At 49.3% G+C, this 25,144-nt stretch overlaps 1 protein-coding gene across 2 annotated transcripts; it reads left to right on the forward strand.

The window, feature by feature from the left end:
• The first annotated feature begins 766 nt into the window (after positions 1 to 766).
• On the forward strand, positions 767 to 24,390 carry RFC2 (replication factor C subunit 2). 2 transcript variants are annotated; one of them, XM_003895891.2, is made up of 11 exons: positions 767 to 942; positions 2,861 to 2,930; positions 5,588 to 5,629; positions 6,248 to 6,354; positions 8,937 to 9,038; positions 12,400 to 12,500; positions 15,556 to 15,713; positions 17,311 to 17,376; positions 18,847 to 18,927; positions 20,630 to 20,743; positions 23,842 to 24,390. In XM_003895891.2, exons 1-11 carry the CDS (start codon positions 836 to 838, stop codon positions 23,950 to 23,952), a joined length of 1,059 nt encoding a protein of 352 aa, XP_003895940.1. In that variant the 5' UTR covers positions 767 to 835; the 3' UTR covers positions 23,953 to 24,390. The 2 variants fall into 2 exon arrangements, with proteins under 2 accessions (XP_003895940.1, XP_003895941.1); XM_003895892.3 differs by lacking the exon at positions 8,937 to 9,038.
• The last annotated feature ends 754 nt before the right edge of the window (positions 24,391 to 25,144 follow it).

Here is a 25,144-nt window from a genome sequence, read left to right on the forward strand (position 1 = left end):
AGCCTCCGGAGTAGCTGGAACTGCAGGTGCGCGCCACCACGCCCAGTTATTTTTTTTATTTTTATTTTTGTGGAGACGGGGGTCTCACTACGTTGCCCAGGCTGGTCTCGAACTCCTGGGCTTAATCTCTCTTCTGGTCTCTGTCCCCCAAACTGCGGGGATTAGAGGGGTGAGCCACCGCACCCGGCCTTGAGTCCCCATTTTCCTGGAACGAACACTGCATTTCATCTGACAAAAGGACAGTTTCAGTTTCCTCCTCTGCAAAATGGGCTGGGGGTGGAATTCCCATCTTGCAACCGAGAATTCCCTGATAATAAACGTCAAGTGCCGAACGCGGTTGAGGCGCAGGAGCCCACCCAACGGGAGCAGCTCACTGGGACATTCAGAACAATCTGGAAAAGTGGGCACGGGCAGCCCCAGACGTCATCCCCGGACCCCGCCGCCCAGCAGCGCCCGGACGCGAGCGCTGTCCGTGTCCCAGCACCGAAGTCGGCGTTTGGCCGCAACGCCCCCGGCCCTGCTCCTCCCACGCCGCCGCGGAGCGGATCTTCCACAGAAACTACACACAAACGTCCGTTCCGAGAGCGACCTGCTTTCTCTGAAGGCGTCACGGCCAGAGCTCGCCTTCCTGTAGCTCCCAGGCCCGACGCCAGCTCTCCCCTAGCAACCGCGGCCTCTAGCGACAGCCGCCCGGGAACCACCGGAACCCTCTTCACCGGCGCGGAGAGGCGCGGGTACGTGACTTCCGCTCGCGCCCAGCGGAAGTCAGGGGGCGGGGCTTGTGTGGCGGCGTCACGGGGCGGGGCCTCGGGTGGCGGGAAGAGGAGGCGCGAGAATGGAGGTGGAGGCCGTCTGTGGTGGTGCGGGCGAGCTGGAGGCCCAGGACCCTGCCCCTTCCTCCAGCAAGGCCCCCGGCAGCGCCGGCCACTACGAGCTGCCGTGGTGAGGTCCCAGGCCGTAAAGAATGGGCGCATTTGGATGTGAGGGTGGGCGAGTGGCTGCCCGTGCTCTGGAGAAACTCGGGGGGCAGGGGCTCGTTTTGGGGGATCCCGAAGGAAGAGGAGACCCCGGGTGGCATCGAGATGATTTCAAGGAGGCGAGGGACATGGATCGAGAGTGGCCGGCCTAAACTCTGCGAGCGGAATCTCGCTCACAACAATGCTTATGACAGTTAGGGCTACCCCAGGTGGCCACCTACTCTGACCTAGTTGGTTTTTTCAAAAGTTTTTGTGGATAGTAGTGTATGACCTCGTGTTTTTAAAAACCTCGGTCTTTTAAAAAAAATTGATTACCTGTTCAAAATAATATTTTGACTGTTAGGTTCAATAACATTTACATTTGAAATTTTTTTTTTTAATAGAGACGGGGGTTTTTGCTGTGTTGCCTAGGCTGGTGTCCAACTCCTTGGCTCAAGTGATCCTCCTGCCTCAGCCTCCCAAGTAGATGGGACTACAGGCATGCAACACCATGTCCAGCTAATTTTTTTGTTTTTTGAGATGGAGTAACACTTTGTCACATAGGCTGGAGTGCAATGGTGTGATCTTGGCTCACTGCAACCTGCGTCTCCCGGGTTCAATCAATTCTCCTGCCTTGGCCTTTCTAGTAGCTGGGATTACAGGTGTGTACTACCACACCCTGCTAATTTTGTATTTTTAGTAGAGACTGGGTTTCACCATGTTGGCCAGGCTGGTCTCAAAGTCCTGATCTCAAGTGATCCATCCGACTTGCCCTCCCAAAGTACTGGGATTACAGGCATGAGCCACTGCGCCCAGCCTAGATCTACGGTTTTTGTCTAGCCAACCATGCTGTATATTTGGCACATGTCTGCAGAAACTGGCAGGTAATCCTTGCCTGGCACGGTGGCTCACGCCTATAAATCCCAGCACTTTGGGAGGCTGAGGTGGGCGGACCACCCGAGGTCGGTAGTTCGAGACCAGCCTGACCAACATGGAGAAACCCCATCTCTACTAAAAATACAAAATTCTCTGGGCGTGGTTGCGCATGCCTGTAATCCCAGCTACTGGGGAGGCTGAGGCATTAGAATCGCTTGAACCCGAGAGGTGGAGGTTGCAGTGAGCCAAGATCGCGCCATTGCACAACAAGAGCGAAACTCTGTCTCAAAAAAAAAAAAGAAACTGGCAGATAAGGGATGAGAAAGGAGCTTGGCTGCACCCATGTTGTCACACCAAATGATGTCAGCGTTGTGTGTGCTGGAACCCTTGTGACGGGCAGACAGGGTTGCAGCAGTGTCACGTTTCTCCAGATGGCCTGTGCTGGCCCTGCTCCAGCAACAACAGGTGTTTCTCTGCTGTAGCAGGTTTGAAGCCTTTGCTGTACAATTCTCATGCCCTTAACTTTTCAAGTGGCACTTGGGCGTCTTATTACATTTTATTTATTTATTTATTTATTTATTTATTTATTTATGAAACAGAGTCTCACTCTGTAGCCTGGGCTGGAGTGTAGTGGCGCAATCTCAGCTCACTGCAACTTCTGCCTCCTGGGTTCGAGCTATTTTCATGCCTCAGCCTCCCAAATAACTGGGATTACAGACGCACACTACCACATCCGACTAATTTTTGTATTTTTAGTAGAGATGGGGTTTCACTATGTTGGCCAGGCTGGTCTCAAACTCCTGACCTCAAGTGATCCACCCACCTCAGCCTCCCAAAGTGCTAGGATTACAGGCGTGAACTACTGTGCCTGGCTAGCATCTTATTATATTTAAAACCTGCAACCGTTTGGCATAGTTGTACTGAATGTATGTAATTTTCCAACAAAGCTCTCAGGATGACCCTTAAGTGCTTTTTGTGGGGTAGTGTGAAGATAACCATGTCAGCATTTTTATGCATTTTCTTAACAGGGTTGAAAAATATAGGCCAGTAAAGCTGAATGAAATTGTCGGGAATGAAGACACTGTGAGCAGGCTAGAGGTGAGTGGCTGTTTTTTGTTTTTTGTTTTTTTTTTTGAGATGGAGTCTTGCTCTGTTGCCCAGGCTGGAGTGCAATGGCGCGATCTCGGCTCACTGCAAGCTCCGCCTCCTGGGTTCAAGCTATTCTCCTGCCTCAGCCTCCCCAGTAGCTGGGATTACAGGCATGCGCCACCACGCCCGGCTAATTTTTGTATTTTTAGTAGAGACGGGGTTTCACCATGTTGGCCAGGCTGGTCTCGAACTCCTGACCTCATGATCTGCCCACCTCGGCCTCCCAAAGTGCTAGGATTACAGGCGTGAGCCACCACGAGCGGCCTTGAGTAGCTTTTTAAAAGATGACCTAAGGCCAGGCGCTCACACCTGTAATTCCAGCACTTTGGGAGGCTAAGGCGGGCGGATCACTTGAGGCCAGGTGTTTGAGATCAGCCTGGGCAACATGGTGAAGCCAGTCTCTACGAAAAAATTTAAAAATGAGTTGAGTGTGGTGGCGCGTGCCTGTAGTCTGAGGTTCAAACTGGGCGTGGTGGCAAGTGCCTGTAATCCCAGTTACTCAAGAGGCCAAGGCAGGAGGATCTCTTGAGCCCAGGAGTTTGACGCTGCAGTGAGCTGTGATCACACCACTGCACTCTAGCCTAGGTGACAGAGTGAGACCCTTACTTTGAGAAACAAAAAGAGTTTGGGCTTCATAGTGAGGGCAGGGAGGAGTTAAGGATTTCAGTTAGGTCAAAATATTTTAATAGGGCCGGGTGCGGTGGCTCACACGTGTAATCCCAGCACTTTTGGGAGGCCAAGGTGATTGGATCACCTGAGGTCAGGAGGTCACGACCAGCCTGGCCAACATGGCGAAGCCCTGTCTCTACTAAGAATACAAAAAGTTAGGCAGGCCTGGTGGTGGGTGCCTGTAATCCCAGCTACTCTAGAGGCTGAGGCAGGAGAATCACTTGAACCCGGGAGGCAGAGCTTGCAGTGAGCCGAGATCGCGCCATTGCACTCCAGCCTGGGCAATGAGCAAAACTCTATCTAAAAAAAAAAAAAAAAAAAAGCCAGTTTATGCCTGTAATCCCAGCAGTTTGGGAGGCCAAGGCGGACAGATCATGAGGTCAGGAGATTGAGACCATCCTGGCTAACATGGTGAAACCCCATCTCTACTAAAAATACAAAAAATTAGACAGCCAGGTGGCGGGCGCCTGTGGTCCCAGATACTTGGAAGGCCGAGGCAGGAGAATAGCGTGAACCTGGGAGGCGGAGCTTGCAGTGAGCCAAGATCGCGCCACTGCACTCCTGCCTTGGTGACAAAGTGAGACTCCGTCTCAAAAAAAAAAAAAAAAATAGAAAGAAAAAAGCAGTTTTAATAAGTGTGTACTTTAGGAAAGTGGTTGTGGTTACAGGATGGGAAATGGATTTGAATGGGAGCATGGAGATCACTTAATGGCCCATTGATAGCGATCAGACAAGATAATGGGAAAGTGGTAGCAGGGATGGAGAGAAGTAAAGTACACTGGAGACGAAGAGGAGGATGGTGAAGCCCTGGTAATTGAAGTACCCAGGGTGAGGATGAGGCCAAACCAAGATGATTGCGACCTCAGCTTCGTGGCATGGACAGTCCTTGGTGGGAAACATGGGTGGGGCCTCAGGTTTGTACAGGAGAATGAAGTGTTCAGTTTTGAAGATGCCCAGGTGAGTTCCTGTAGTCCCAGCTACTCGGGAGGCCGAAGCAGGAGGATCGCTTGAGCCTGGGGATTCAAGACTGCAGTGAGCCTTGATCACACCACTGCACTCCAGGCTGGGTGACAGAGCCAGACTGCATCTCTAAAAGAATAAAAAGAACTTGAGGTGGATGGGGCATCCACGTGGATAAATTTGTAGCCACGTTTACTACACGGGCTGTGTAGCTGGGGAGATTCAGCTCCTCAAGCCTACAAATTAACCAGGTTTTGGCCGGGCGCGGTGGCTCAAGCCTGTAATCCCAGCACTTTGGGAGGCCGAGACGGGCGAATCACGAGGTCAGGAGATCGAGACCATCCTGGCTAACACAGTGAAACCCCGTCTCTACTAAAAAATACAAAAAAACTAGCCGGGCGATGTGGTGGGCGCCTGTAGTCCCAGCTACTCGGGAGGCTGAGGCAGGAGAATGGCGTAAACCCGGGAGGCAGAGCTTGCAGTGAGCTGAGATCCGGCCACTGCACTCCAGCCTGGGCGACAGAGCGAGACTCCGTCTCAAAAAAAAAAAAATAAATAAATAAACAAATTAACCAGGTTTTGTGGGTTTTTTTCTTTTTGAGACAGAGTCCCACTGTTGCCCAGGCTGGAGTGCAGTGGCACAATCACAGCTCACTGCAGCCTCCACTTCTCAGGCTCAACTGATCCTCCCATTTCAGCCTCCCGAGTAGCTGGGAGTACAGGCGCACGCCACCACACCTGGCTAATTTTGTTTATTTTTTGAGGAGACAAGAGTCTGACTATGTTGCCCAGCCTGGCCTCTAACGCCAGGCCTCAAGTGATTGTCCTGCCTTGGCCTCCCAAAGTGCTAGGATTACAGGCATGAGCCACTGTGCTCAGCCGAGTTTTAACCTGCTTGTTTGTTCTTTTTTCTATCTTTTTAATCTAGTCATCCGGAATCAAGTTTTAACCAGTTTTAATGATCTTTTTCGCTGTAGGTCTTTGCAAGGGAAGGGAATGTGCCCAACATCATCATTGCGGTGAGTACCCAGCCCTGGGCCTGTTGAGTGTCTCCGTGTCTCATCCCACTGCGCATTGAAGTACTTTTTTGTGCATAGCACTCCCTGCCTGGAGAGCCCCTTACCATTCCCACGGCAAAGGGAAGCATTTCGTTCGAGTTAGTTGGGAGGCCTGGGGTTGGTTGCTGTATTTTTATTTTTTTATTTTTTCTCTGAGACAGAGTCTTACTCTGTCACCCAGGCTGGAGTGCAGTGGTGCAATCTCTGCTCATGGCAACCTCTTCCTCCCGGGTTCAAGCGATTCTCCCACCTCAGCCTCCTGAGTTGCTGGGATTACAGGTACCTGCCACCACGCCTGGCAAATTTTTTTGTATTTTTAGTTAGAGACGGGGTTTCGCTATGTTGGCCAGGCTCGTCTCGAACTCCTGACCTCAGGTGATCTGCCCTCCTCGGCCTCCCAAAGTGCTGGGATTACAGGTGTGAGCCACTGCGTCTGGTCAGCTGTGTTGATCTGTGTGTGCTGTGTGTGGGATGCGGGGATCAGAGGGGACGGAGGTGCATACAGCGGTGAGCAGAACTCAGGAGTTATCTGCAGTCCTTCTGGTGGTTTGTAGTGTTTACTGGAGATCTCGTTCCCAGGGCCCTCCAGGAACTGGCAAGACCACAAGCATTCTGTGCTTGGCCCGGGCCCTGCTGGGCCCAGCACTCAAAGATGCCGTGTTGGAACTCAATGCTTCAAACGACAGGTAGGTCTTAGAGTCAGACCTGCAGGGGGGTGGGTGCTCTGCACTGAGAATTGTTACAGAAACAGCCTTTCTCAGCATTGGGTTGTATTCGAAGTTGGCCTGGCCAGCTATGTGATTTCCTCTACCCCTTCCCAGTGAAAGAGCATTACTCACTTGTCAACTTGCTGGTTTATTATTTTTTTTTTTCATGGAAATTTTCAAAAACTTTATCAGCTGGGCATGGTGGCTCACCCCTGTAATCCCAGCACTTTGGGAGACCGAGGCGGGTGGATCACCTGAGGTCAGGAATTTGAGACCATCCTAGCCAACATGGTGAAACCCCATCTCTACTAAAAATACAAAAATTAGCTGGGTGTGGTGTCAGGCGCTTGTAATCCCAGCTACTCAGGAGGTTGAGGCAGGAGAATCGCTTGAACCTGGGAGAAGGAAGTTGCAGTGAGCGGAGATTGCGCCATTGGTCACTCCAGCCTGGGTGATGAGCAAAATTCCATCTCAAAAACAAAAAACACAAAAAACCAGTTTTTCTCTTTTTTTCAAGTTTAAAATTTTTGTAGACATGGAATGTTACTATGTTGCCGAGGCTGATCTCAAACCCTTAGCCTCCAGCAATCCTCCTGCCTCAGCCTGCTAAGATGCTAGGACTGTAGACACATGCCACCGCACCAGCTTTTTTTTGTGGAGATGGGGTCTCACTATGTTGTCCAGGCTGGTCTGGAAGTCCGGGACTCAAGCGATCCTCCTTGCTTCAGCCTCCTGAAGTGCTTGGATTACAGACCTGAGCCACTACACTGGGATGTTCAACCAGTAAATATAATGCAAAATTCCACAATGTGAAAAAAAAACCCAGTCTGAAACATTTCTGGTCCCAAGCATTAGGGATAAGGGATACTCAGCCTGTATATTTAAAGTATATGTAAGGCTGGCCAGGCATGGTGGTTCACACCTATAATCCCAGCACTTTGGGAGGTTGAGGCAGGTGGATTGCTTGAGTCCAGGAGTTTAAGACCAGCCTAGGTGACATAATGAAACCCCATCTCTCTGTATAAAAGTAAAAATCTCTGTGTATCTCTCTGTATAAAAGTAAAAATAAAGCGTACTGGAGGATGTGTATAAGTTAATATGCAAATTACCATTTCATATAAGGGGCATGGGCATAAGTGAATTTTGGTGTCTGAGGAGGAGCCTAGCACCAGTCCTCAGGAACACTTGAGTTCAGTCTTTGATTCTTCAGTTTGGGAAAATGTGTGGAGGATATTGGCATCTGAAGATTCATAGTCTGAGATTTTGCTTGTATGATCAGTTTCACCATCAGCAGAGTCTAGAATGTCGCTATTGGTGTCTCTGCAGTTCTTTTCTTTTCAGTTCTTTCTTTCTTTCCTTTTTTTTTTTTTTTTTTTTTTTTGAGGCAGAGGCTCGCTCTGTCACCCAGGCTGGAGTGCAGTGGCACGATCTCGACTCACCATAACCTCCTGGGTTCAAGCGATTCTTGTGCCTCAGCCTCCCAAGTAGCCAGGAGTACAGGAGTGTGCAGCCACGCCCAGGTAATTTTTGTATTTTTAGTAGAGATGAGGTTTCGCCATGTTGGCCAGGCTGATCTTAAACTCCTAGCCTAGAGTGGTCCGCCTACCTCGGTCTCCCAAAGTGCTGGGATTACAGGTGTGAGCCACCATGCTTGGCCTACATTGCAGTTATTTTCTGATTCATCTAATAATTAGGAAGAGTCCTGTCAATTTTTTTCTCTTGCCTGTTGTGGGTGGAAAATGAAAAATTTTGAATTCTTGGCTGTGGTCAGTGAAAGCTTACAAGATAACAAAGGTGATGTATTTGCATTTCTGTTATATCTTTTGAAAGATAATACAGTATCTCAAGCAATGCAGTTAAAAAACTGAAGGATGAGGATTTTTTTTTTTTTTTTTGAGGCAGAGTCTCGAATTATTGCCAGACTGGGGTGCGGTGGTGTGATCCTGGCTCACCGAACCTGGGAGGCAGAGGTTGCAGTGAGCCAAGAGGGTCACTATACTCAAGCCTGGATGACACAGTGAGACCCTGTCTAAAAAAAAAAAAAAAAGTATATATTTTCTTTGTTCTTTGAAAGAACTCCAAGAAGGAACAAATGCATAAAATCTCAATCCTTATAAATAGTTATAATTGCCCCCCAAAAAAACTTAAAAATGGAAATCGGGTCTTGCAGTCCCTGATATACCGATTGTTTAAAAGTCATCATGGGCCAGGCGCGGTGGCTCAAGCCTGTAATCCCAGCACTTTGGGAGGCCGAGGTAGGCGGATCACGAGGTCAGGAGATCGAGACCATCCTGGCTAACACGGTGAAACCCCGTCTCTACTAAAAAATACAGAAAAACTAGCCGGGCGTGGTGGCGGGCGCCTGTAGTCCCAGCTACTCAGGAGGCTGAGGCAGGAGAATGGCGTGAACCCGGGAGGCGGAGCTTGCAGTGAGCCGAGATTGCGCCACTGCACTCCAGCCCGGGCAACTGAGCGAGACTCTGTCTCAAAAAAAAAAGGTCCTCGTGAAGGCAACTGAATTTGTCTCAGAAAGTGCCAGTAAAATCTTGCTATTCTTTCAGGGGCATTGATGTTGTGAGGAATAAAATTAAAATGTTCGCTCAACAAAAAGTCACTCTTCCTAAAGGCCGACATAAGATCATCATTCTGGATGAAGCAGACAGGTAGAGTGCTTTGCCAAATATATTTTGACCTTGATCTCTAAATCTCTTTTTGGACTTTATTCAGTCGGGATGAAAAGCACTTTTATGGTAGATTTGCTTATATCTTCAACAAGCAATTTAATAGGGGCCTGCATCTTAAATCTTTTCTTTATTAAGTAACTTACAAATATTTGTCTAGGTTAGTCATTCATGTAATGTGCTGGTTTCAGCATCTCTTACGTTAATAATTTAAATGAAGTGTTTTTTGTTTTTGTTTGTTTGTTTGTTTTGAGATGGAGTTTCTCCCTGTCACCCAGGCTGGAGTACAGTGGCGCAATCTCTGCTCACTGCAACCTCTGCCTCCCGGGTTCAGGCAGTTCCCTGGCCTCAGCCTCCCGAGTAGCTGGGACTACAGGCACCTGCCACCATGCCCAGCTAATTTTTGTGTTTGTATTTGTATTTATTTATTTTTTGAGACAGAGTCTCGCTCTGTCACCCAGGCTGGAGTGCAGTAGCGTGATTTCAGCTCACTGCAACCTCCGCCTCCCGGGTTCAAGTGATTCTCCTGCCTTAGCCTCCCAAGTAGCTGAGACTACAGGTGCGCACCACCACGCCCAGCTGATTTTTTGTATTTTTAGTAGAGATGGGGTTTCACTGTGTTAGCCAGGATGGTCTCAATCTCCTGACCTTGTGATCCGCCCGCCTCAGCCTCCCAGAGTGCTGGGATTACAGGTGTGAGCCACTGAGCCCGGCCTAATTTTTGTATTTTTAGTAGAGACAGGGTTTTGCCACATTGGCCAGACTGGTCTCGAACTGCTGACCTCGGGTGATCTACTCGCCTCAGCCTCCTAAAATGCTGGGATTACAGGTGTGAGCCACCATGCCCGGCCTGTAAAATTTTTTATTGTGGTTAAATGGACATAATTAACCATAACATAAAATTTACCATTTTAACTATTTTGAAATATACAGTTAATTCAGTGGCATTTAGTACATTTACAATGTTGTGCAACCATCACAACACTGTGGTTGGTATAAATGAAGAATCTGAGTCCAGGCTTGGTGGCTCACACCTGTAATCCCAGCACTTTGAGTGGCCAAGGCAGGCGGATCACCTGAGATCAGGAGTTTGAGACCAGCCTGACCAACATGGAGAAACTTCGTCTCTACTAAAAATACAAAATTAGCCGGTATGGTGGCGTATGCCTGTAATCCCAGCTACTTGGGAGGCTGAGGCTAGAGAATTGCTTGAACCCGGGAGGCAGAGGTTGCTGTGAGCTGAGATTACGCCATTTGCACTGCAACCTGGCCAACAAGAGCGAGACTTCATCTCAAAAAAAAAAAAAAATTGAAATGACATTAAAAAAAATATAGAACCCTAACCCTATAATGTTGTTTTTTTGTTGTTGTTTCTGAGACAGGGTCTCACTGTGTCGCTCAGGCTAGAGTACAATGGCACAATCATAGCTCACTGCAGCCTTGAACTCCTCGGCTCTAATGATCCTCCACCTCAGCCTCCCAAGTAGCGGAGACTACAGGCTTGTGCAACTGCAACCAGCTTTTTTTTTTTTTGCCCTAGAGGCAGGGTCTCACTATGTTACCCAGGCTGGTCTCAAACTCCTGGCCTCAAGTGATCTGTCTGTCTCGGCCTCCCAAAGTGCTAGGATTGCAGGCATGAGGTGCTGTGCCCGGCGAAATAAATTTTTTTTAGGGCCAGGCGCGGTGGCTCATGCCTGTAATCCTAGCATTTTGGGAGGCTAAGGTGGGCGGATTGCTTGAGGTCAGGAGTTCGAAACCAACCTGGCCAACACGGAAACCCTGTCTCTACTAAAAATATAAAAATTAGCCAGATGTGGTGGCGCCCAGGCTGGAGTGCAATGTTGCCTGTAATCCCAGGTACTAGGGAGTCTGAGGCAGGAGAATCGCTTGTACCCAGGAGACAGAGGTTGCAGTGAGCCGAGATGGTACCAGTGCACACCAGCCTGGGCAACAGAGCAAGACTCTGTCTCAAAAAAAAAAAAAAAATTTTTTTTTAATATAGCAGTAATTCATGTTCTTTGAAGAAAATTTAGAATATATTAATAGTTCGCTGTGTTTTTATTTATTTTAGTTGGAGTCTCACTCTGTTACTCAGGCTGGAATGCAGTGGCATGATCTCGGCTCACTGCAATCTCTGCCTCCTGGGTTCAAGTGATTCTCCTGTCTCAGCCTTGCGAGTAGCTGGGACTACAGATGCGCACCACCACGCCCAGACAATTTTTTTTTTTTTTTTGTATTTTTAGTAGAGTTGAAGTTTTGACATGTTGGCCAGGCTGATCTTGAACTCCTGATTTCAAGAGATCTGCCCACCTTGGCCTCCCAATGTGCTGGGATTACAGGCATGAGCCACCATGCCTGGCCATTAATAGCTTGCTTTATTTCTTCTGTTTTTATACACTATCAATGTTTACATAGTTGAGATCATAATATATATAATTTTTATATCCTGGTTTTTCCTTTTAATGTTATAGGCAGTGCTCTGCATTATGATAATCTGGTAAACAGGCTTTTTTGTATTTTTTTAAAATTTTTTGTAGAAATAGAGGTCTCACTATGTTGCCCAGGCTGGTCTCAAGTGGTCCTCCTGCATCAGCCTCTTGAGATGGGAGGATGGCTTGAGCCCAGGAGTTCAAGGCTGCAGTGAGCTGCACCATTGCACTGCAGCCTGGGTGACAGCAAGAACCTGTCTCTTTGGGCAGATCACAAGGTCAGGAGATCGAGACCATCCTGGCTAACACAGTGAAACCCCGTCTCTTCTAAAAATACAAAAAAATTAGCTGGGCGTGGTGGTGGCTGCCGGTAGTCCCAGCTGTTCGGGAGGCTGAGGCAGGAGAATGGCGTGAACCCGGGAGGCGGAGCTTGCAGTGAGCCAAGATGGCACTCCAGCCTGGGCGACAGAGCGAGACTCCATCTAAATAAATAAATAAATAAATCGACTGAGCGAGACTCCATCTAAATAAATAAATTAATTAATTAAAATAAAAAAAGAACCTATCTCTTTGAAGAAAAAAAGGAAGAAAGAAAAGTAGGCAGCTGGTGTCATGACTCTTCTCTTGAATTTGATGTCATGAAGGGCTGGAGAGTGTGATGGCAAGCCACTCTAGATGGTGGTTTTCGTGAATTTCACTTGAGGGCTGTTCTGATGCTGCGGGTACTAAATGCTGTTTGCACAGTCTTTGAGAGAGCGGCCTGTGGGTTTTAACATTAGAGCAGTGGCCTGCGTACTTCTGATGAGACCCTCATTTGGAACGTTGGGTGTATCTCTGTCCTGGGTTTTTGTGTACGGAGCGGTTTGTGTCACACGGGCCCTGGGTCCCACTTACAAACCTGTTTTTCTTCTCAGTATGACCGACGGAGCCCAGCAAGCCTTGAGGAGAACCATGGAAATCTACTCTAAAACCACTCGCTTCGCCCTTGCTTGTAACGCTTCAGATAAGATCATCGGTGAGTGGGAGCTTTGGGTGGCTGGGGGTCCACGTAGTGCTCACCTGGGCTTTTTTCTTTTTTATAGATGTGGTCTCCCTCTTCACTCAGGCTGGAGTGCAGTGGTGCCATCACAGCTCACTGCAGCCTCAAACTCCTGTGCTCAAGTGATCTTCCTGCCTCAGCCTCCCAGTAGCTGAGACCACAGGCCTGTGCCACCACACCTGGATTTTTTTCTTTTTTTTTTTTTTTTTTGAGACAAAGTCTCACTCTGTCGCCTATGCTGGAGTGCAATGGCGCGATCTCGGATCACTGCAACCTCCACCTCCGAGATTCCAGCAATTCTTGTGCTTCAGCCTCCTGAATAGCTGGGATTACAGGCCCACACCACCACACCCAGCTAATTTTTTTTTTTTTTTTTTTTTTAATTAGAGATGGGGTTTCATTCACCATGTTGGCCAGGCTGGTCTCAAAACACCTGACCTCGTGATCACCTGCCTAGGCCTCCCAAAGTGCTGGAATTACAGGTGTGAGCCACTGCACCTGGCCTCGCCTTGGCTCGTTAGCACTGGAAGAGTAGGGATTTTTTGATTGCATAGCATGGGCCAAGCACTGTATAATCAAATTTTTAAATTTATATTTTTTTAATTGACAAGGAAAAGTTGTATATATTATGCACAACATGTTTCCCATTGTAATCAACTTTTAAATTTAATCTTATGTAATCCTATGAGGAGGTATTATTAGCTTCACTTTAGAGATGAGTAAACTGGAGCTCGTCCTGATGTTTAGGATCTAAGGAAAAAAGGGAAAGAAAACTAACTTGGGGAGGTTGAGTAGTTTGCCCAAAGTCACAGAGCAAGTGCAAGAGCAGCTGGGATTGGAGCCCCAGGTCTGTCTCCCTCTTGCACTCTTGGAGGCACACAGGACATTGTTGATGTCCCTTGCACAGTGTCACGATCACAGTCACTCTCTAGATACCTCTTGTGCTATTCGTGTGCTCTGAGCACTTGGCATAGGCAGTATCTGTACATTGGAATTTGTTGCCTCCGGGAAGCCTCTCTCTGAAATCCTGCAGTCCATCTTCTCTCTGACCTTACTGTTTGCCCTTCCACCTCCCTCCTTGCAGCCCGTCTGCTTCTGCACGGGTTTGTCCCGCCCCAGGTCCCAAGAGTGCTCTAGTCTGTCAACTTCCTGCTGGTTTCCCATCCTTCTCTTTCTTTTTTTTAAAGTCTCCCTCTGTCACCCAGGCTGGAGTGCAGTGGTGCGATTTCAGCTCACTGCTGTCTCTGCCGCCCAGATTCAAGTGATTCTCCTACCTCCACCTCCTCAGTAGCTGGGATTACAGGCTTGTGCCACCATGCCTGGCTAATTTTTGTATTTTTGGTAGAGACGAGGTTTCATCATGTTGCCCAGGCTGGTCTAGAACTCCTGGCCTCAAGTGACCCACCTGCCTCGGCCTCCCAAAGTGCTGGGATTATAGGTGTGAGCCACTGCGGCTGGCCCATCCTTCTCTTTCTGACACAGGCTGCCTGCACAGCCCAGCTGTCCTCTTTCCTCATTTCTCATCGCTCTCTCAGCTGCTTTCTTTGCCTCACTTCCGCCCTGCTGAACCCCAACCATATGAGCTTATCCATCTGACAACCCCCTTGCCACCCAGGCCGCTGTTGCAGACAGGCACATTACCAAATGTGGCGCCCACAAAGTCATGGCTACCAGCCCTGGCGGGGCTCTCAGCAGTGTCGGGAATCCTTTACAATTTTCCCTTCCCCAAATCGCACTGATTTGTGCATTGATTCATTCAGCCGTTCATCAAACAGTTAACTCTGGTTCTTAGTAGCCGCCAGGCACCATGCTAGTGGAGAACTTGCGGAGTTTAATGAGAAGTATTCTCTGCTTTCCAGATGCCAGTGATGAAATGGAGAAAAATGCATTCCTAGTTCTTGTTTTGGCAGGGCACAGTGGCTCATGCCTGTAATCCCAGCACTTTGGGAGGCCGAGGCAGGTGGCTTGATCACCTGAGGTCAGGAGTTCAAGACCAACCTGGCCAACATGGTGAAACCCTATTTCTACTAAAAATACAAAAATTAGCCAGGCGTGATAGCGTGTGCCCGTAATCCCAGCTACTCAGGAGGCTGAGACGGGAGAATCACTCGAACCTGGGAAGTGGAGGTTGCGGTGAGCCTAGATCACACCACTGCACTCCAGCCTGGGAAACAGAGTAAGACTTGGTCTCAGAAAAAAAAAAAAAGAAGAAGAAAAAGAAAGAAACTGGCCAGGCATAGTGGCTCACACCTGTGATGCCTGCACTTTGGGAGGCTGAGGCAGGAGGACTACTTGAAGCCAGGAGTTCAAGAGCAGCCTGGGCAACATAGCAAAACCCTGTCTATGAAAAAAAAGAAATAAACTGGGGTGGCCCATTCAGATTGAATTGTCATGTGCCCAGAAGGGCCAACGTCCAGCACACACCAATTCCAGAGTCCATCTGGGCCGGGGCTGACTTATCTAAGGGCTTGTGGCATGTGGATGTGTCTCTACTGGAGGATCATTTCCCCGTCTGGAAGCCGTGGCTAACGGAGGCCATGCCAGGCAGTGCCAGCTGAGGCCTATCATTGCTTATTAGTTGACACCTTGACATATCACCCTGTTTTTACCAAGTCTCTCTCTCTCTCTCTCTTATTTATTTATTTATTTATTTATTTATTTATTTGTTGAGACACAGTCTTGCTCTGTTGTCCAGGCTGGAGTGCAGTAGTGTGATCTTGGCACACTTCAGCCTCCGCCTCCCGGGCTCAAGTGAGTCTCCTGCCTCAGCCTCCCGAGTAGCTGGGAGTACAGATGTACGACACCACACCCAGCGAATTTTTGTATTTTTAGTAGAGATGGGGTTTCATCATGTTGTCCAGGCTGGTCTCGAACTCCTGACATCAAGTGATCCTTCCGCCTCAGCCTCCCAAGTCTCTACTGAGTACCTGGGGCTGTGTGGATTATGCAGCTGCAGCCTTGTAACCAAAGAGCTAGCAGGGTGATGCCGGCCTCTGCAGGGAAGCCTCACTGCCGTCCCATCTCTGTTCAGAGCCCATTCAGTCCCGCTGCGCAGTCCTCCGCTACACAAAGCTGACCGACGCCCAGATCCTCGCCAGGCTGATGAATGTTATCGAGAAGGAGAGGGTACCCTACACGGATGACGGCCTGGAAGCCATCATCTTCACGGCCCAGGGAGACATGAGGCAGGTATGTGGGCCACTACCATTCAGGCGTGGGCGTCCCGTGCCTGCCATGCCCCTTCCATGGGGAAGGGGAGGGAAGTGACAGCTGCACAAGGTACAACAAGAGAAAGAGACGGAGACCCGGCACCCTCCTGGGACAGTGGGCTGTCTAGCTCAGACTCCAAGAAGAGAGGCAGGGAAGGGCAGAGCTTTAAAAGTCACCCTGGAGGCTGAGGCAGGTGGATCACCTGAGATCAGGAGTTCGAGACCAGCCTGGCCAACATGGTGAAATCCTGTCTCTACTAAAAAATATATAAAAATTAGCCGGGCGTGGCCAGGCGCGGTGGCTCACGCCTGTAATCCCAGCACTTTGGAAGGCCGAGGCGGGTGGATCATAAGGTCAGGAGATCGAGACCATCCCAGCTAACACCGTGAAACCCCGTCTCTACTAAAAATACAAAAAATGAGCTAGGCATGGTGGTGGGTGCCTGTAGTCCCAGCTATTCGGGAGACTGAGACAGGAGAATGGCGTGAACCCCGGAGGCGGAGCTTGTAGTGAGCCGAGATAGCGCCACTGCAATCCAGCCTGGGTGACAGCGAGACTCCATCTCAAAAGAAAAAAAAAAAAAAAACAACGGCCGGGCATGGTGGTGGGTGCCTGTAATCCCAGCTACTCAGGAGGCCGAGGCAGGAGAATTGCTTGAACCTCAGAGGCGGAGGTTGCAGTGACTTGAGCTTGTGCCACTACATTCCATGCTTGGTGACAGAGTGAGACCCTGTCTCAAAAAAGAAAAAAAGAGTCACTCTTGGCCTAGTGCCGTGGCTCACACCTGTCATCCCAGCACTTTGGGAGGCAGAGGCGGGAGGATCACTTGCTCTTCCTCATCACTCTCTCAGCTGCTTTCTTTGCCTCACTTCCGCCCTGCTGAACCCCAATCATATGAGCTTATCCATCTGACAACCCCCTTGCCACCCAGGCCGCTGTTGCAGACAGGCACATTACCAAATGTGGCGCCCACAAAGTCATGGCTACCAGCCCTGGCGGGGCTCTCAGCAGTGTCTGGAATCCTTTACAATTTTCCCTTCCCCAAATCGCACTGACTTGTGCATTGATTCATTCAGCCATTCACCGAACCCTTAATTCTGGTTCTTAGTAGCTGCCAGGCACCATGCTAGTGGAGAACTTGCGGAGTTTAATAAGAAGTATTCTCCGCTTTCTGGACCAGCCTGGGCAATATAGCGAGACTCCCGTCTCTACCCAAAAAGAAATAAATATAAAAATCATCCTGACAGGCCGGGCGCGGTGGCTCACGCTTGTAATCCCAGCACTTTGGGAGGCCGAGGCAGGTGGATCACCTGAGGTCGGGAGTTCAAGACCAGCCTGACCAACATGGAGAAACCCCGTCTCTACTAAAAATACAAAATTAGCCGGGGTGGTGGCACATGCCTGTAATCCCAGCTACTCGGGAGGCTGAGGCAGGAGAATCGCTTGAACCCGGGAGGCGGAGGTTGCGGTGAGCCGAGATCGTGCCATTGCACTCCAGCCTGGGCAAAAAGAGCAAAACTCTGTCTCAAAAAAAAAAAAAAAAAAATCATCCTGACATGTGTTTGCTCCTGAACAGGCGCTGAACAACCTGCAGTCCACCTTCTCAGGATTTGGCTTCATTAACAGTGAGAACGTGTTCAAGGTACAAGCGCTGGTGTGGGTGGTACCGTCAGCAGAAGCCATGCTTCCCTACGGGGGCCAGCGAGGCTGAGGGGCTGGGCTGGCAGCAGGGACAGACACCTGGCTGCTCTCGTGAGTGCCGGGGAGCCCACCCTGCTTCTGTCTGTCCTCTCCCTGTTGCTGCTTTTGCTGCACAAGTTGGAGAGTTTCAGGGGACCTGGAATGTCACTTGTGTGTGGTAGGTGAGGGGGGACCACTGATGCGTCCGACTCAGGGCCAAGCAATTTCTGACACGTCTTATTTGATCCCAGCGACTTCCCTGCACAGCGGTTCTTACCATCACATTGTGAGTGATGACGTGGGACCCCCTGGTCCCTAAAGGGCAGGCAGGAGCGCTGTGCTATTCCCCAGCAGCCTTCAGACCCCACACCCTGGGTTTTTTCTGCAATGCCATACCCTTCTCCCCACTTCTGCCCCTGGAGGGTGGGTAGCAACCCTCAAAGCCAGGCCGAGGAAAAGGGCTCTCACTTACTCTCCCATGTCGGCAAAACATTTTTCTCTTGGGAATTCTTTTGAAAACTGCTTCCACATCCTGATAACTCAGCATCTAAATGCCATTTGGGAGGCTCATTTCCTCCTTATTTGGGTAGAAACTGGGAAGGGCTGTCCAGGCTTTCAGTCTATAGCTCTTTCTTACCAGGTTTGTGGACAACAGACAAGCTATTTTTGAAGCATCTGGGTAGACCTGGGCAGTGAACGCATTTTCGAGGCCACTTAGGAAAGGGAGGCCCGCTCAGAAACAGTGGTGATGGTTTGGGCCCTGTTTTGTCTTGGAGGGTCACTGAGGGCTCAGGAAACCATGGCTTCTACTGGGAAAAGGCAAGGGCAGGTGTGGGTGGCCTCTGGAGCCATCAGGAGACTTTCATTCGGAAGATTTAGGGGTCGACAGTGCACCGGAGGCAGAGCCTCGTGCCAGTGCGGGGAATGCTGCAGGGAGGAACGAGTCCCCAGCACCATCCACCCGCCTGCTGGAGCAGCGGGACCCCTCCTTTAGGGTGTCAGGCTGAGGCTGGGGGACCCTTTGCAGAGAAGGCCAGTTCCTACTCCGGGCTGGAGGTGGGAATTGGCCCAAAGGACCTCCCAGTTCTAAAGTGAATTCCAAGTGGTTCTGGGCAAATGGCTCCCCAAGTGATCTAAGACAGGTGGCTGGTGGCTTTAAAGCTGTCCCCGAGTGAGCATCCTTCACAGGCCTTGGTTGCTCTCTTGTTCATCTGTCTTGTGTTTGGAACATTTATCTTTCTGGTGCTATAAGCACTTCTCTTTGGTGGTGAGAGGGGCATTCCGCAAACTCATTCTGGTTGCTGGAGAATTTGATGATAACAACAGATTGAGTAGTTTTACCCATAGATTGCCCGGAAATTGGTCTGTTGGGGCCTCCCCGGTCACACTGTCCCTTCCAGCCCCTGACCACCTTTCCTTTCCCTTTGGCCAGGTCTGTGATGAGCCCCACCCACTGCTGGTGAAAGAGATGATCCAGCACTGTGTGAATGCCAACATCGACGAAGCCTACAAGGTTGGCCCCCTTCCCCTCGTCCTGGCAGAGGAACCACTCACTTCTTGGGCAGAGGAGAGAGGGAGCCCTTCTAGTGCCAGGGACATTATACACATCACTCCATTAATTCTTGAAATCTTACTTGGGAGGCTGAGGCAAGAGGATTTCTTGAGCCCTGCAGGTCAAGGCTGCAGTGAGCTTTGCTTGCGCCACTGCACCCCAGCCTGGGTGACAGAGTGAGACCCTGTGTCAGGGAAAAAAAAAATTATTAATATCATGCTATGTGTTAATCTGTCTAGGAGCTGGGAAAAAAAAAAATCGTACCAGGAGTTGGGTGCACTTTACTGATGAGAAAACTGATTCAGAGAGGCTGAATTCCTTGTCCTAAATCTCTGTGTTTATTTATTTCTTATTTCTTATTTTTTTAGAAACAGGGTCTTACTCTGTTGCCCAGGTTAGAATGCAGTGGCGCAGTCACAGCTCACTATAGCCTCAACCTCTCAGGCTCAGGCGATCCTCCCACCTCAGCCTCCCAAGTTGCTGGGACTAGAGGCACATGTCACTATACCCAGCCCTAAGTCATATGGTTTAAAAGCAGTAGAACTAGAATTCAAAATGGTGTTTTTCTCCTGTAATTATATCCTCTGCAACAGAAATTTGTCAGCTGAAGTCAGGAGGAAAGACCAGCCTAGCTCCTTCTCCAGGGAAGCCATCTTCTCTCCGGTTAAGGGAGGTGTCCCCATCCATTCTCATAGGCACAGGCATTCTGGGACCCAGCAGCCCCCAGCCAGCCAGGGGAGGAGGGAGCAGGAAGATTCTACCCTGACAATGGGACTGGGTGCTGTGAGCAGATTCCAGCAGGTGTGGCTGGGGCTCAGGTGACCTCAAGCCACGTGGGTGTGGTGTGGTTGGTGTGGTCCAAGGTCATTGATCCAATCATAGTTTCCCTCTGCCTACCCCCTAACAAACTAGGCTGGAAGTTGACTGGGTTTAGGGCAGAGTTGCACCTAATGTGAAACCGAGTGCAAGGCGGGGAGACTGAGCAGAGACTCAGGCCCAGGTCCCTGAATGGACCTGAAGAAAGCCTTCAGATTTGTGGGCACAGAGCTTCTCTGCCCCCCTGAATTCACCCCAAGATGCCAAAGCAAAGGCAAAAAAGTCCCTGCAGCCTGGGCGGGGCAGGTGGGTGGGAAGCAGAGGCTGGGATTACCCGTCAGGGTGTGCTCCGGGCTCGTCCTGCAGAGGTTGCATTGGGACTGCAGCTGGGTGAAGCTAGCAGATGAATGGTCTGCTTTTTCCACTCTGCTGTACCTCGTCATCAGATTAATAAAGCATTTTAAGAGCTCCGGATCAAGAGATTACGTGGGTGTGGTAGTATACCGTTTTGCAACACAGCTTAAAACATTTGCAATAGGTTGGGCTCAGTGGCTCCTGCCTGTAATCCCAGCACTTTGGGAAGTCAAGACAGGAGGATTGCTTGAGGCCGGGAACTTGGGACCAGCCTGGGCAACATAGCAAGACTCCATGTTTATATTACTGAAAAAAAAAATTTAAGCAAAACAAAAATACATTTGCAACGTCATCTCTCTATCTGCCATGAAAATCAGTTAAGGTAACCCCATGTGACCTGAAGGATGGGCCCCACCAGCTGGGATGAGTCTCAAAATCACACGGCTTCTTACAGTTTAAAGTGTTAAGCAGCCTTTCTGTCTCCTTTATCTAGATTCTTGCTCATCTGTGGCATCTGGGTTACTCACCAGAAGATATCATTGGCAACATCTTTCGAGTGTGTAAAACTTTCCAAATGGCAGAATATCTGAAACTGGAGTTTATCAAGGTCAGTGAGAGTATAGAAGTGCCTCTGTCCTCAAGAGTGTGGGCCATAGTGTCTGGGTGCCGTGGCCCACACCTGTAATCCCAGCACTTTGGGAGGCCAAGGCGGGCAGATCACCTGAGGTCAGGAGTTCGAGACCAGCCTTGCCAACGTGGTGAAACCCCCTCTCTACTAAAAATACAAAAATTAGCTGGATGCAGTGGCAGGCGCCTGTAATCCCAGTTACTTGGGAGGCTGAGGGAGGAGGATCACTTGAACTTGGAAGGTTGCAGTGAGCCAAGATCGCACCACTGCAGTCCAGCCTGGGCAGCAGAGCAAGACTGTCTCATAACAAAATAAAAGACTGTGGGCCCTGGCTTCGCTTTCTCTTTTTGCTCACAGGCCTGGCACCTAGAAGGCGCTCAGTGTTTCCCAGCTGCAGCGGGAGGGAGGGAGGGTGTGTCCTAGTCACTTTGAGTTACTATAAAGGAATACCAGAGACGGGGTCATGTAGAAAGAAAAGAGGTTGATTTGGCTCACAGTTCTACAGGCTGTACATGTAGCGTGATGCCAGCATCTGCCTCTAGGGAGGGGTTCAGGCTGCTTCCGCTCATGTTGGAAGGGGAAGGGAGAGCCTGTGCGTGCAGAGATCAGCTGTCGAGAGAGCAGAGGGAGGTGCCAGGCCCATTTGAACAGCCAGCTCTCCAGGGGCCTAATTGATCCAGAACTCACTACCTTGGGGCGGGCATCAAGCCATTCACGTGGGATCTTCCTCGTGACCCGAACATCCCCACACTGGGGACCAAATTCCAAATGAGATTGGGAGGGGCAGATGTCCAAACTAGATCAACGTGGCTGATTGTCCTGAGGACCAAGTTTGTTTCACACAGTCCTGATTTTCTTCATTCAAGGCTCTCTTGTCTATTGATTGATTGATTGGTTTTCAAGGTCAGATTAATTGAGGTTTAATTTACATAGAATAAAATTCAGCCTATCAGGTACAGGACACACGCAGTCAGTCACGCAAACACCATCACCATCAGGATGCAGAATCTGTCATCCCAGAACAACTCACATGTCCCTTTGAAGCCAGCCCCCTCCCTGACTACCACTTGGAGACTACTGATATAGTTTCTGTTTGGGGGATGCAGTTTTCCAGAATATCATAAATGGAATCATGTAGAACTTAGCCTTGTGAGTCTGGCTTCTTTCTTTCACTGTAGCAGAAATGCCTTTCAGATGTGTCCACGTTGGTACTTCCATCCATGCGTCAGTCCGTTGTATCACTGAGAAGTAATCCATCGTGTGCACGTACCACAGTTTGCTCATCTGTGCATCAGCTGGAGGACATTTGGGTTTACAGATTGTGGTGACTGTGAATAAAGCCAGTGTAAACATTTGCATATATGGATTAGTGTGAATGCAAATGTTAAGTTTTTCTTTTTCCCAAGTAAGTTCCCAGGATTGCCTGGGAAAATGATAAGTGTATGTTTCACTCCATAAGGAACTGCTGAACGGTTTTCCAAAGTGACTGCAGTACGTGCATTCCCAGCAGCATTCCAGAGGATGCTCAACCTAGTCGCCACGCGGAGTGCTCAGTTTGGTTTTTAAGCTGTTCTGATAGGTGTGTAATGACCGGATGCAGTGGCTCATGCCTGTAATCCCAGCTACTCATGAGGCTGAGGGAGGAGGATCACTGGAACCCGGGAGGTGGAGGTTGCAGTGAGCTGAGATCACACCACTGCACTCCAGCTTGGGCAACAAGAGTGAGACTCTTTCTCAAAAAAAATAAAATAAAATAATTAACAACAACCACCAAATAACCTAATAGGCATGTGATGAGGTCTCATTGTGGCTTTAATTTGCATTTCCCTAATTAATATGCTGAGCATTTAATCATGTGCTTATTTGCCTTCCAGAATCTTCTTTGATGAAGCATCTATTCATATGTACCCATTTTTTAAAGTTTTTACGTTTTTTATATTTTTGGTAGAGACGAGGTGTCCCGTGTTGCCGAGGCTGGTCTTGAACTCCCAGGCTCAAGTGATCCTCCCTCCTCGACCTCCCAAAGTGCTGGAATTACGGGTGTGAGCCACTGCACCTGGCCTGCATTTTTTATGTTTTTGAGAGACAGGGTCTTGCTCTGTCACCCAGGCTGGAGTGCAGTGGTGCAATCATAGTTCACTGCAGCCTGAACCTTCCAAGGCTCAAGCAATCCTCCCACTTCAGGCTCCCAAGTAGCTGGGACTACAGGCGTGTGCCACTACGCTTAGATCGTTTTTATTTTCTTTTTTTTTGTAGAGTTTGGGTGTTGCTGTGTTGTCCAGACTGATCTCCAACCCTGGGCTAGTGATCCTCCTGCCTTAGCCTCCCAGAGTGCTGGGATTACAGGTGTGAGCTACTGCTCCAGGTCTAAATCTACCCATTTTTTAATTGGGTTGTTTGTTTTTTATTACTGAATTTATTTATTTACTTATTTATTTTTGAGATGGAGTCTTGCTCTGTCGCCCAGGCTGGAGTTCAGTGGTGCTATCTCGGCTCACTGCAACCTCCGCCTCTCAGGTTCAAGTGATTCTCCTGCCTCAGCCTCCTGAGTAGCTGGAATTACAGGCATGCGCCACCATGCCTGGCTGATTTTTGTATTTTTAGTAGAGATGGGGTTTCACCATGTTGATCAGGCTGATCTCAAATCCTGGCCTCGTGATCCACCCACCTTGGCCTCCCAGAGTGCTGGGATTACAGTCACGAGCCACCGCACCCGGCCTTTATTACTGAATTTTTGAGAATTCTTTATAGTCTGGATGCAAGTTCTTTATCAGATATATTAATATTTTCCTCTAGCCTGGCTTTCCGTGCTGCCCCCCCGCCCCGCCCACCCATTTTCTTAACAGTATCTTTGAAAGAACTGTCAGCATCCTTTTAAGAAATAAATTGAACTTTAGGTAAACATAATCTATCGCATCTTAGCATTCATTTTCCGGCTGGAGTTGGAATTCCTCATGCTGACTTTGAACAAACCATTAGTTCAGTTTGTTTCTGTTTTTATTTTTATTTTTTCAGTTCAGATTTTAAAAAAGAACTCCCCACTTACTAACCAGATTTGAATTTGGTTTGTTTTTCAGGAAATTGGATACACTCACATGAAAATAGCAGAAGGAGTGAACTCCCTTTTGCAGATGGCAGGCCTCCTGGCCAGGCTGTGTCAGAAGACAATGGCCCCGGTGGCCAGTTAGAGCAGAGACTTCGCTGACTGACTTACAGGAGCCCTGTCCTGAGGTACAGGAGCTGTGGCTTTCTGATGGGGGAAAATGCCGCCTTAGGCTGGAGCCAGCATGACTGCCGTTTAAACTCCAGTGGCTGGCCAGGCGCGGTGGCTCACACCTGTAGTTCCAGCACTTTGGGAGACCGAGGCAGGTGGATCACCTGAGGTCAGGAGTTCGATACCAGCCTGGCCAACATGGGGAAACACTGTCTCTACTAAAAATATAAAACTTAGCTGGGTGTGGTGGCAGGCACCAGCTACTTGGGAGGCTGTGGCAGGAGAATCGCTTGAACCCAGGAGGTGGAGGTTGCAGTGAGCCAAGATCATACCATTGCACTCCAGCCTGGGTGACAGAGAGAGACTCTGTCGGGGGGGTAAAAAAAATTAAATAAATAAACTCCTGTGGCTTTCATGATTGCTTCTGGGACATCTGTGCCTCACGAGTGTTTGCGTTCAGCCTCCGCCCCACTGATGTGGTACGGGGCGGAAAGGCGCAGAGGAGCTGAGGGTGGTCTCTGATCTGTGTGTGGGTTGACATTTTAGCTAATAAAGCCTTGCAGTGTTTGTTGGCAATAAGGTGACCACGTGAAGCCTCGAGGAAAACCAGCTTCCTGTCTCTACTGGCCTTGGCAGCCTACAAGTAGAAAAGGCGATTAGATAGTAGGCCCACAAGCTCATCTCGGTTCTTCTAGAAGCCTGAAGGGGCCACTTCCCCAGGGCGAGGGCAGGGTTTGCTGTCATTTCCTATTTAGACTGACTTCTCAGAATGGCCAGGTGGCGAGCCTCTCAGAGAGGGCCGCAGAGTGGAGAGACGCAGCCCAGCCCTCAGGAAAACACCGTGACGCCCTTCCTGTGTTCTAGACCATACTCTTTGTGCTTGCCTTTGTGCTTGCTTTAGAATTCCCCGGGGAATTTCCTACTAATTTGTAGAATTGCCTTTTTTTTTTTTTTTTTTTTTTAAGATGCTATTTTGTTTCTGGTTTTTTTAATTTATTTATTTTATTTTTAAGATAGGGTCTTGCTCTGTTGCCCAGGCTAGAGTGTAGTGGGCCAATCCTGGCTCACTGCAGCCTCAACCTCCTGGGCTTAAGTGATCCTCATACCTCAGCCTCCCAAGTAGCTGGGACTACAAGCATGCACCATGATGCCCAGCTAATTTTTAA

The sequence above is a fragment of the Papio anubis genome, chromosome 4 (assembly GCF_008728515.1).
Source record: "Papio anubis isolate 15944 chromosome 4, Panubis1.0, whole genome shotgun sequence".
In the NCBI taxonomy this organism is placed as follows: domain Eukaryota; kingdom Metazoa; phylum Chordata; class Mammalia; order Primates; family Cercopithecidae; genus Papio; species Papio anubis.

What these genes read in the sequence shown, in the direction of transcription:
- RFC2 (XM_003895891.2), top strand. Translation starts at nt 836, where the DNA reads ATGGAGGTGGAGGCCGTCTGTGGTGGTGCGGGCGAGCTGGAGGCCCAG. An exon ending in TGCCCAACATCATCATTGCG is followed by an intron (nt 5,630 to 6,247) that starts GTGAGTACCCAG and finishes TCTCGTTCCCAG; the next exon opens with GGCCCTCCAGGAACTGGCAA. An exon ending in CCCAGGGAGACATGAGGCAG is followed by an intron (nt 15,714 to 17,310) that starts GTATGTGGGCCA and finishes GCTCCTGAACAG; the next exon opens with GCGCTGAACAACCTGCAGTC.